General features: G+C 40.5%; 1 protein-coding gene across 4 annotated transcripts in view; it reads left to right on the top strand.

Annotated features, from left to right (window-relative positions):
- LOC137630524 (SCY1-like protein 2) overlaps positions 1-13,037 on the top strand; it is a 332,551-nt gene that overhangs the window by 304,645 nt on the left and 14,869 nt on the right. For all 4 annotated transcript variants that reach the window (XM_068362042.1, XM_068362041.1, XM_068362040.1 and 1 more), the window contains 2 exons: positions 3,171-3,316; positions 4,616-4,689. In XM_068362042.1, the coding sequence (XP_068218143.1) occupies positions 3,171-3,316; positions 4,616-4,689 (220 nt within the window). The remainder of the gene's footprint in view (positions 1-3,170; positions 3,317-4,615; positions 4,690-13,037) is intronic.

Below are 13,037 nucleotides of genomic sequence, written 5' to 3'. Positions count from 1 at the left end.
ATAGAATGTATGCATATTCATTTCTCTTATAATACCCATACATTTGGACTTCATATCCTTAGGGATTAATTTCTTCAGTGATCACCTGCTAGTTTTGGGGAGTAACCTAACACCTATGACATTATCATGCTAAGTTAATTAGGGGGGGTGACAGTCAGATTGGCAACAGGAGACTTCGTTCCTTCTAAGGATAAATCTCCTATTAAAAGTTGGTGGTTTGTATTACATGTTGGGACAAATTAGAATTTCTTAAAGTAATTTGTATTTCTCCTAACTGTACAAACCTGAGATGTTTTAAGTTACATGGCCAACCTCAACCTTCCGGTAAGTCCTAGGTTAGTGGCTCCTAAACATCCAGATCTCTGCATTGATAATGTGTTTTTTCAACTGTATATTACTCCATCTCTTTGTCGATGTCTCACAGGATGTAGATATAGGAGAGGAGGTTCCTAGCCCCCTCGTCCCATCCCTTTTAGTTGCCTCTTACGACACGCAGGGTTAACGTTGGCGCTATTCTTGTTTTTATGCCCCCGCAGCCGCAGGGGGCAACGTAGAGAGTAGAGGTCCCCTTTTTGTTTTTGTTTCTTTGTTGATGTCGGCTACCCCCCAAAATTGGGGGAAGTGCCTTGGTATATGTATATGTATATTACTCCTTTAAAATTTTAGGTGAATCTTGATTGGAAATTTGAGAAATATATTCTGTCTGTTCCTTCTTTAATTGCACAAAAAAATTGGCTTATTGAGAAAGTCTTTTAAGATTTTTGGTGATCAATCTCTTCTGAAGAAATTTTTTAATTCTTTCATTCAACCTTGTTTTGAGTATTTTTCTCCTGTCTGGTCTTCAGCTGCTGACTCTCATCTTAATGTATTTGACAAAAAGTTGCTGTCTATTAAGTTTCTTGTTCCTGATCTACATAATAATCTCTGGCATCCTTCTTCAGTTATTTCTTTATGCTTGTTACATAAGAATTTTCATGCTACTGACCAGCCTTTACATTTAGATCTTCCCAAATTACCATTCTGTATGATTTACTAGGTTTGCAGTTAATTCTAAGTCATGTATTCTCCTTCATGAGGCTCAGTACTGCACACTGCCAAGTATTCTCGAAGGTTTATTCCAGCTGTGACCAGATTGTAAAATGATCTTCCTAATCAGGCAGTTGAGTTGATGGAACTTCAGAAGTTCAATCTTGCAGCAAATGTTATGTTAAACAGAGGGACGTAAGTCTCTTTCCATAGTTTATATTGACTTTGTTACTAATCTTAAGATATTTTATACGAGTTTATATTGACTTTGTTACTAATCTTAAGATATTTTATATTCATTATTTGATACTTCTCATATAGTTTACTTATTTCCTTTCATCACTGGGATATTTTCCCTGTTGAAGCCATTAGACTTATAGCATCCTGCTTTTCCAACTAGGGTTGTAGCTTAGCTAGTAATGATAATAATGATAAAGGTCAAAGTGCAGTTTTCTCTACTTGTCACTTCTCAGCTTTGATACTCCTTTTCAAGACTTATCATGATTCTTGAAACAATTGAAATACTGTACTGTAATCACTTCTTTCTTTGAATAACTGCTACATGAACATTTTTATTGTGGCATTGAAAATGCTTTTCTCATTTTTCTGCATTGTTAACTTTCTTAAGGGTTTTGTGTTTGCATTTAGCCTTCCAATTGAAAGGTTATGAATTTTCCATGTTACACACTATGATGTCATTTATATTCGCTTGGATGAAAGTTTGTGCAAACATCAAAAATTTTGTTTTCGCGAGCATATATTTGGGGATTTTCAGTTTCAACCATAGTATCCCCCCCCCACTTAATCCTTAAACATAACATGTGCATTAAAAAAAGACTCTATTTTCAGAGGTTTTTAAAAGAGAGACTGTAATAATCATGCCATACACCTGGTGTATTTTACAAACAAATGAACGTACAATTATGAAAGGATTTGTCACAAAAGTGCATACTAGTAGCTTTTTAGTACATATAAACACATGTCTGTTTCAGATTGAGTGGCATTATAATACATGTTTGTCTATTTCAGATCAAGAGGTGGTTATGACATATGAATCATTGTCTTGCATGCTATCTTTTACTGATTACCAATAAAAAGAAATTAAATAAATTGAAAGAAAAAAATGTTTTAATTGATTGATTGTGCTATATTATCATATTATTAGTCCTGCACAGTTTTGATACACAGATGACAACGATAATTATTACATGTACACTTTTGATGACCAAATATTTTGGACCATTTATAAATTCAACTAAGATGATAGATTAAAACACATACATATTAAGAACAAGGAAAGACATCAAAATTATATCACGTGAAACACATCAGTTGACTGAAAATTGTATGTAGAGGAGGACAACAATTAGGTCAATTCATTCAATTACAAAGAGACCATAGGCAACGACAATACTTAATACTACAACAACAACAAATTATAGCATTTAAAAGAGATATAAAAACATGAAAGGACTAATACGAAGTTTGTAAATAAAAGCATTATTATCAGTGAGTGCTAATGAAGTTGATTATTCACAGTTAAAATTGACAAATAATGAATAGACATAATACTGTAAGTGAGAGGCAAAATGATATGCCCATTTTTCAGATGTGTTCTAAATATGGATAGATATTATGATTCTAATTAGTTATATAATGGTGCGGACTTAAATTTGCACAAAGTACCTTGCATGAAATAAGCAAAAATTTGTCATATGCAAACAAAAATAATTTCACAATATTCTATACCTCTGTTCCAACTACTTTTCTTCCAGTTGGCTGTTCAACCTCTTTAAGTTTTACTTCAGAGTGTAAATGCAAGGTTTTCTCCACAGTTACACCGGGAAACTAGGTCCCCCCAGGGTCCAGTGCTGGGTTATAGGTTTAAATTCATAACCCAATTGTGTTCACAATTTTTTCAAGGAATATAGAGCATTATAGCTGTAAAATTGTATTTCGTCCAATTACAATGTATGGTATGATCCATCTGATTGGGAGAAAACAATTTATCTGTATAGTACTGTAACTGATTATTACAATTTATCCCTGTTGTTTTGTTAGGTAAGTTTTGACTGATAATTTAGCAGTTAGTTGATTTTACAAAGGAAAATGACTGACAAAAATTATGTATCTCTTGTTTTCAGGTATTGTTAAAGTTGCATTAACCCACAAGAAATTAGGCATTACCAAGGAAGTTTCTGCAACAAAGGTTCTTCCTTTCCTCTTCCCCCTTAGTATTGAGAATTCTCTGACTCCAACCCAGCATAGTACTGTTATGGCTTTAATAAAGGTATGTCATTTCTTTGTGTAATTAAACATTTGATGCTTCAAACACGACTCATCAGAACACTTATTTGTCCTTAGTGTATACAAGCCTTTCATCCTTCAAAATAGGGATATTTTATGTGGTGTTGGAAAAGTTATTGAATTGTTATTAACTAACATCCAGAAAAAAAATCTGAAAATAGTCTCAGCTTGAAAGCTGGTTCATATGTGGCACCTAAGCATTCAACATTGTAGTTACTCTTTATTGCATAGCCTTGTGTGGTAATACTGATTTCTATCAAGACAATTTGGTCTTTGTAAATGAATAAACATAATTATAAAAAGTTCTTAATGAAACAGTAGCACTTGCATATACTGTACAGTATCAAGTAAAATTTAGGATGTTGGCTAGGTCTATAAAAGGTATTATCTTTAGTCAGCTGCAAGTTTTAGTGACAATATATTTGTACAAAATATGCTTGTAAATTATATTGTGCTTCATCATAGTATTTGTATGCTTATTATTTCATTATTAATTTCTAGTGTATCTAAACAAACAACAGCAGTCAATGTTTTTTTTTTATCGTCACTCTTTAGTTATCAAGAATATGCATACATATTTGTAAAGGACAAAATGAAATACAGAAATAGTATTGGCAACATCACATTTTAACTTATTCATTTTAAATTTCTGTTTAAAAACTTAGCATATGTACTTTTATGTTATATCCTACTACAAATTTTAAACAGATCTTAAGCTCACTATTAATTATTGCATGAACAGGTAATTGTAGTTCCAATTTTTTGGATTCTCTCTCTCTCTCTCTCTCTCTCTCTCTCTCTCTCTCTCTCTCTCTCTCTCTCTCTCTCTCTCTCTCTCTCTCTCTCTCTCTCTCTCTCTCTCTCTCTCTCTCAATAACTGAAGTAAATGAAATTCCATTTTTTGTAGGTTTAATTTACAATAGCCAGCTTGTGTACTGTCTAAGCTTCATCAAAATTTTCTGTCAATTATAGATGTGATTATTACTTATTAAATCATTTTGGGTTGTGAACATAATACTGTCAAAGTGAAAATTGCTATCAATTGCAGGGAGTAAAGGTGATAAGTAAATATCTTGCATTATATTTGAGATATCAAAACTCAATTGAGTACACAAGGGAAGTTTCCAAGATGGTATGATTCATTCTTACATGACACCATTTTTAATTGCTATATAGAATTTCTGTCCCGCAGTGAAGGAATTAGCCTCTATAAAGATGAAATAACATAAGACAGTAGGTTGACTTATAGTGAAAGATACATTAATTTCTTTTAAATTTTCAGGATATGACAGAAAGAGTTGAATCAGAGCATAGAACCAAGCTTGAGCAGTTGAGTGCCATAAAGGATGAAAAGAAGTAAGTACAATAGATATTTAATTATAATTCAGGTGATTTTTTCAAATAATTATTATTAAAGATATATAACCTAGATTCAAGGTAAGTTGTATCTCAAAAACCTTGTGCACCAAGTGGTTTTCAACTAATTTATGTAGGAATGAACTGCTTTCTCAACATGTTGCCAACTATGCTTTTCTTACAGAAAAAAATTTTCATATTTTTCATTAGATTGTTACATGTGGAGAATGTGCACAATTTAGAGCTGACCTAAACGTTTGGCTTGGGTATTAGCAAATTTATTTATATTACTGGTTGGTTGCTAGCTGATGTTCCTTGTAGTTGGTACGAATGTTTATTTGCATTGTTTTTGGCCTTGTGGTTTTAATCTGTCCTTTTTGGTCTTCTTACATTTAGAAAACATTAGACAGATTGTAAAACTAATGAAAAATTAAATGCAGAAAATAATGCAAGTGGGTGGCAGAGGTATGCCATAAAGGACTTCTAATACTCTCTTCATTGTTCAACACTGGCCCTTTATAAGTGCTACACTTCTCTGGAAAATTTATTTTCAAAGCAAATACTTGACATTTAAGCTTACTTTTTTACTGATTGTCTCAATGGTATGATGAGATTTTTAGCAGTAATTATCTCAGTTTTAGTATTAATGCATGATTGTGTTTGTTACTTTGCTTTGTGATTCTCCTGCAATGTTCAACATGTTGACTATGTATGTAAAGTAGAACCTCGATATACAGTACCCAGTATGACCACTTTGGGATGTTGAAAATTTGCTATAAGTTGTGGATTCATTAAAAAAAAATCTATGCTATACATTTTCTTACTTTATGACACGCTCGCTGGAACTTATCTAAACCGAAATGGGTCACTCTACCCTTGTTTACCCCATTCACGCCTCAAAAACCTTTAGCTCAGTTGGCCTGTTGTTCCCATTAAAGGAAACAACCTTTGCTATAACTCGTAATTTTACAGTGGTGGTGCGTACCTAAAATTTGTGGAGGTGCTACAGTCATTGTTTTATTACTGTCTGAAAGAATACTACAGTAATATATAAATAAATTCAGACATAAACTTAATAAAATCCTAAACAACAAAATCAAACCTTTTTCTTACTAAAATTATATGTTGTTACAATAAAAGCTTGATCAATTAACTCAAAAGGGAATTCTTCATGTTTAGCTTTCTCACTGAACACCTGATTTCCCCCTTGTTTTTCAAAAATTCCCGTAAACCACATAATAAGGTGAAACTATATTTTTTGTTTTTAAAATCATGGCAGCAACATTGTAGCTGGAAGCCAGATAATAATTTAATTCTACTCTTTATCACATTCAAGAATATTGATATGTTTTGAAGCACAACACGTGGCTTCTAAAAGAAACAACCTTTCACTAGGATACCAGTGTCAGCACTGCGTGAGCCACAGTGCTCTCTCCCCATTGCATGTAGCCTCCTTTCTTGGACATATGAGCATGCACACAAAAGCCATAGACAGTATTTTTTTCATAAACTAGGTAATTGCTTCTGACATTGAGATTTCTGTAATTTACAAGGATAAAGAAAGAATAAAAAAAGGTACTCATTATATTGAATATTGTTGATAATATTGAGTTAAAATAGTGGATGCTGCAGTTCCACTGTGCCTATTTACTAGCTGGCATGATTTTGTGATTTTAAAGTAAAATTTAGGGAATTAGTTTTGGGTCTTAATAAGGCTCTTAAGAAAAGCCAAGCAATAAAGAAAATATTTAGGATCACTATGAAGATAAAAAAAGACAAATACAAAAGTATGAAAGTGGCATGTGGTCCAGTGATCTTGCAGTGGCATACAGTAATCCAAGACCCACAATTATTTCTTTGAATCAATCCCTGATCCTGCATTCTTGTTGGTTTGTTCTCGAAGCTAACTTATATTGACATTACCCAAAAATAGCAAAATAAAAACCAGTTTTCTTCCATTCAAAAGACATAACCAATGCAACATCTGGTGAATAATGGCAACAACCATGGTATGGGTAGCCACCACTCGCCTGTCATCAGTCTTCTCGCCAATACCGATATAATCGGCCATAGTTACCCGTATCCATTTGGTATAGTCTTTTTAAAGGTTTTCTCATTGATTTCTTAGTACAATAATTACTGCTTATTGTTCAAGGGTATTATTATTGGGTGATCATGATCCTGATTCTTTTTTGTTTCTCATGCTGGGAACAGTATTATGTTGGAGGTTTTGATTTTTTTTTTTAAGTAATATTTAGCCGATAGCTGACCACATTGATTACTGAAACGTAAAGTAAATTTACATTTGGTTTATGCCTTTACTAATTTAGCTGTGTTTGCATTTAGTTCAAGGGAAGTGCAAGGAAGGGTGATTTATAAATTAGCTGGCGATAGTGTTTCAAAGACTATAATTTTTGAGAAGGCAGAGATGGTGCATTTTGATCTTTTAAAATGCATGATAGGTACGAGTGAAGTTTTTGTTGCCAGCCATGGGTAGTTTGATAAATTTAAAAAGACGACTGACATACCATACATAGTATTGTGAGGAAGATGAATAGCAAAAGCAAACTTCAGTGGATAGATTCTTGGTAAAACTCAAAGCTGGCAAAACTCAGTCAAGTTCAAGTCAAGAAAAGAGATGGAGAAGAGTAAAGAAAATTTCCTCCTCTACCTTAGCATCATCCTTATAGGCTATCAACTCCTCTTAGCAAATTAAAGTGAGGTTCAATTTTGTTTTATTTCATCTTGTTGTCTTTTTATTGTATCCATTTACTTTTGTAATTAACACACTAGATTCTTTTATTCAACACCATTAATGCTATTTAAGCCATATTTTTTTTTTACTAGAACCAGTTATTTTGTTTCCTTTTGTATAGGAAAGATTTTTGTATATTATACCTTATGTCGTTTTCGTTATAAATCACACTTTTTTTGGAACAAATTCATGATTTGTACCAAGGTACTTTACTACTTAACAGTATTGTACTACCTTTACAGGCAGGTAAGTAGCCAGTCTATTTTCTTTTTAACATTTATTTATTAATTGTTTACATTTTATCTATGTATTTTCATTGTATTTATTTCATTTACAGGGTTCCTAAGCTACCGTATTGTAGTATGTCAGACCTACAGGTATTCCCTATATTTTAGAGCTATCCATAAAATCTCCCAACTTCACTGTTATCCAAATAGGATGAAATTAATTATTGGAATATTTCTGGGATGGCACTTAGTAATAATGAATCTGATCTTTATAAATACTCTAGATATGCTATTTATGCCATAAGTAATTGTCATTTTTGTTAGTAGACGAAGAACATTTACATTTTGATATATGTAAGTCTAAAAGTTCTTATATATTTATTTTTAGAAGTATCTCATCAAATTCTAAATTCTTCAAATATTGTCTCTATTAGTAATCAGGGAAAGCTAAAAGAAATGGTAAATTCTGTGTTTTTATAATTATATATTTGAATAAGTAATAATGAAGGTTTTTAGATTTATTTATAAAAACTACATCAAATTACATTATTTGTTCCGTAACCGAAATACAAACCACGCTATTTACAAAGGGTTATTACTTTTAGCGTAGCTGAAATGGCGAGCCATTAGAATTTAACGAGGGTGTATTACCCCCGCGCTAGTTAGCGGGGGGGTAGGGGAGTGGTAGCTAGCTACCCCTCCTCCCCCTCACACACAGGTGAATACTCACTTTTCACTTTTGGCTCGGACTGTGACAGACGTCTCTGTCTTGGTCCTCGCTTGGCAGCCATTGTCTGTTTTGTCTTTACTTAATCGCTTACTTTTCTTTTACTCAATATATATGTAAACATGTTTTCATGTTTGTATATATATTTGAGTATAGAAATAAGTAAGTTTCCTTTTCAGATGTGTGTGTGTAGTGTACGATATCTACGTGGAGGCCTCGGCAGTTAGGCCACCACGGCCTAATTTTATGGGTTGCGATCGAGTTTGACTTCGGTCTTTCTCTCTCTCTCTCTCTTGAGGTCGTTCACCCTTTTACTATGTTTTACTACGCCCTTGTAGCTTCCTTCCCGTGTGGGTGGGGTTGCTACGCCGTACATTTTGTCTCAATTAGTTTATGAATCTAATTGTAGTTGTTAATTTTTCAGCTTGTAGAACGATTCCTTTCGGGGTTTTCGTTTTTTCTTTAGTGTTCATTCATTTTTGAATTACATAATTACATAGTTACATAATTATAATTGTTATAATTCTGTTTTGGTTACAGCTCTCCTTCCGCGAGTGTAAGTGGTTGTGAGGGCACGTGCCTGTTGTGTAATTCTTGTTCCTTTTCCTCGGGATTCCTCTTCGGAGCCTTCCCGGGGGAATGAATGTGTACTAATATTATTTGTTTTATTTTTTTACAGTTACCGATCTAGTTCGTTTCTGTAATATAGCAACGGTGTGAGCTGTCTGGTTGAGTCCTGGGGATTCGGCTGTTGCTGCCTCCCCCCTTGTATTGTCGTCAGGGGCGTGTCTCCTTCTACTGGTAGTACTCCCGTGTCGACGGACAGCTCTCCAGTTCATTTTAGAACAGTCAGGAGGCTTGCCTCCTTGGGCGGATAACTTTCCTTCCGAGGGAAGTTTTTTTCCTGTCCAGGCTTGAGCTTTTCCTCTTTTGGGGGGTTCTTCTCTTGCCTTTTTTTTTTTCGTGCGACTATGCTCTTGGTGCTGAGCGGTCGCACCTGCAGTTTCGCTCAAGGGGCTGGGCAACTGCAGGAGCTCCTCTTCGGAGGATTGCCCCTTTTAGGTCACTGGCTGACCAGTCTCTTCCACGAAGTGTTTCTCTTTCGTTCGCGAGAGAGTACACTCATAGAGACTCCTCTTCGGAGGTTTCTTCTGTTGCTGTTGCTGTTGGCCTCCCTCGCCGTAAGGCCCTCCGTCCGCCTCGTCGTAAGGGCCTCTCATCTCCCTATAAGGGTGCTTGAGGCGCCTTTTTGAATCTCCGTTTGCAGCTTACAACTTCTTTTTCTCGATCTTCCGTCTTGGTGCAGATGGACAGCAGTCTAATCTCGTCTTCCGACGGGCAACGGTCTTCCCGACGGACAACGGTCTTCCCGACGGACAGCGGTCTTCCGACGGACATCAGTCTCCCGGCGGACAACGATCCCTTCGGGGCAAAGGGTTGCCCCCACGGGGGTTCTTCCCTTGCGTGTCAGGGTTTCCCTGCGCGCCCTTCTGTTCGTCAGCGCTCTCCTGTTCGTCAGCGCTTTCAAGATGATCTTCCCTGCGGTTCCTGTTACGTGCCCTGTGCGCCCACGTTCGCCCTCGCGATCTAGAACTTCGGTTCAGGTCGGGGTCAAGGACTCTTCTTCTTTGCGCAGGCTTCCACGCGTAGCCTTCTGCTCTTCAGCGATCATCAGCTCGTCAGCGATCATCAGCTCGTCAGCGATCATCAGCTCGCCAGCGATCGTCAGCTCGTCAGCGATCATCAGCTCGCCAGCGATCTCCGGATCGCCCACGTGTGTTACAGCTGGCACGCCAACGTTCTCCAACACTTCTGAAGGAACATGGTTCGCCAGCTACTAGCTCAACTGCGGATGCTGATCGCCATCGCGCGACCCTCAACTGCAGATGCTGATCGCCATCGCGCGACCCTCAACTGCGGATGCTGATCGCCATCGCGCGACCCTCAACTACGGATGCTGATCGCCATCGCGCGACCCTCAACTGCGGATGCTGATCGCCATCGCGCGACCCTCAACTGCGGATGCTGATCGCCATCGCACCCTTTTCACGCGATCATTCACCTGCGCATGCTGCTCGCCATCGCACAACCCTGAACGATTGCCCGCTTACGCATGCTGCTCCTCATCGCACCACCCTGAACGATCGCCCTCCTGCAGATGCTGATCACCATCGCACCCTTTCACGCGATCATTCACCTGCGCATGCTGCTCGCCATCGCACAACCCTGAACGATTGCCCGCTTACGCATGCTGCTCCTCATCGCACAACCCTGAACGATCACCCTCTTGCGGATGCTGATCACCATCGCACCCTTTCACGCGATCATTCACCTGCGCATGCTGCTCGCCATCGCACAACCCTGAACGATTGCCCGCTTACGCATGCTGCTCCTCATCGCACAACCCTGAACGATCGCCCTCTTGCGGATGCTGATCACCATCGCACCCTTTCACGCGATCATTCACCTGCGCATGCTGCTCGCCATCGCACAACCCTGAACGATTGCCCGCTTACGCATGCTGCTCCTCATCGCACAACCCTGAACGATCGCCCTCTTGCGGATGCTGATCACCATCGCACCCTATCACGCGATCATTCACCTACACATGCTGCTCGCCATCGCTTACCGCCAGCGATCTTCTTCACCTACGCGGCAGCACGATCCCTCGCCGTCACGCCCATTTGCCTGCGCGCCCACGCGATCGCTCGCCTGCGCGCCCGCGCGATCGCTCGCCTGCGCGCCCGCGCGATCGCTCGCCTGCGCGCCCGCGCGATCGCTCGCCTGCGCGCCCGCGCGATCGCTCGCCTGCGCGCCCGCGCGATCGCTCGCCTGCGCGCCCTCGCGACCGCTCGCCTGCGCGCCCGCGCGACCACTCGCCTGTGCGCCCGCGCGACCATTCGCCTTTGCGCGACCGTTCGCCCTCGCGCGACCATAGTTCGCGGCGAATTCCACAGCCGGTGGTAGCAGCAGGGACGCGTGCTCCTAGGCGGCACTCGGGATCACCTCCATCCAAGCACAGGTTGGTAGTGCAGGACGAAGACAGGTCAGTACAGCATTCTTCCCACCTTCTTTTCAGGCAGGAACCGTCGTGTCCTCTCCAAAGGATCGCCCGATCCCTTTCACCTTAGCGAGGATTTCGGACTCTGTGTCCTTGGAGCAGCAGACATGGTTTGATCCGCTGGCACGGGCGTTAATGAGGGTTATGAAACCAGCACTCACCGGCCAGGGTAACAAACCAGCGGCTGTCTCTCCTACGCTGAAGAGAAAGAGAGGAGTGGACTTCGTGGTGACTTCCCCCAGGGCGAAGTTGGTTCCCAAGAGGTCGGTCTCGAGGGTCCCCTCTCCTGCACGAGTACTCTCTCCTTCTCCCGCCCTGGAAGGATTTTTGGCGGGGGGGCTTTCCGTCGAAGATTTCTCCATCGGACAAGGGGTGACTGCTTACCTCTTCCTCTGGGAGCTTACCAGGTTCTTTCCCTCCTCGGTTACGGCCCGAGGTTTGGTTCAAGGAAGCTACAGGAAGATCAAGGGTACTTTCCTCCTCTCGAGCTCAGGCACCTTGGCCTTTCGTCGTTAAGTATCTACTTGCGGACAAGCTCGATGTTGTACCATCTGGACGCACTGACTGAAGGCTTCCTTCGGGTGTCTCATCTGTGGAGGTCAACGACCTCAGACACCCTTCCATCCTTGAGAAGAGTTTTGTCTTTGCCCAAGGACAGAGACTTAAACATCTGCTGTGCGGAGTAAATCGACTTCCGGTTTCACTCCTCCAAGGCGCTTTCTTCCAGACTCTGCAGGGCTCCAGCTCCCTTTTCTTTCAACCACGTCGGCCTAAGTTATCGGCTACGACAACTGGGACAAGGTGTCCAATTGCAGTTTCCTCCTGTCAGGAACAGATGGCACGGGAGACTCCCCCGGGGGGGCATAGTCCTAAAAGGAGTTCACGAACTCTAGGATTGCAGGTTTTTTCGCTGGGAGGATGCTTAAGGTTACTCATCCGAATGACAGCTTCCCGATGCCCATTCCCGCACAATCTCTGTGAGTAGCCAAGGATATCGCGCCTGCCGTCTCTGTCAGCGAATTCAGTGTCTCTGAACCTCTATGCCATAGCATCAGCAGAGTTGCCCGGTTGGGCAGAATGATCCATACCTTAGGCGAAGGTCTTCCTTAGGATCATCGACGGCTTCACCCCCGGCCCCCTCAGTCGATCCTTTCTTGTAAGGAAGGATCTGAGAGGGGATGTCCATAGTCGACCTCTCAGCCCTGATCAAGTTTGTCGAACAAACTTCGGCCAGCGTAGACCAGCAGAATCGATCAGACTGGTAACGAGGCGACAGGACTCCTTTAACCCTGGATCGGAAGGACGGGTACTTTCAGTTTCCATTCCATCCATCTTCCAGGGTGCTCGTCGAATTCAGCCTAAACTGCAAGTATTCCTGCTTATGATGCAGTGTGGCTATCCCGCCGTGGCATAGCAGGTTTGTTTCCCCAGAGAACTCTCCCTGCCTTCCTCTTGGCCGCTCAGGTGCAGACTTCCGCCTCCTCTGCTGTTTGGAGGGCTGGTCAACTCCGGTAGGCTCGGGTTTCGACCTTCTTCAGCGCCGGGAAAAGCTTCCGAATGCTGACCATGAGTGTGGGC

Source organism: Palaemon carinicauda, chromosome 38 (genome assembly GCF_036898095.1).
Source record: "Palaemon carinicauda isolate YSFRI2023 chromosome 38, ASM3689809v2, whole genome shotgun sequence".
NCBI lineage: Eukaryota > Metazoa > Arthropoda > Malacostraca > Decapoda > Palaemonidae > Palaemon > Palaemon carinicauda.
This window is presented reverse-complemented; position numbering and strand designations above follow the sequence as displayed.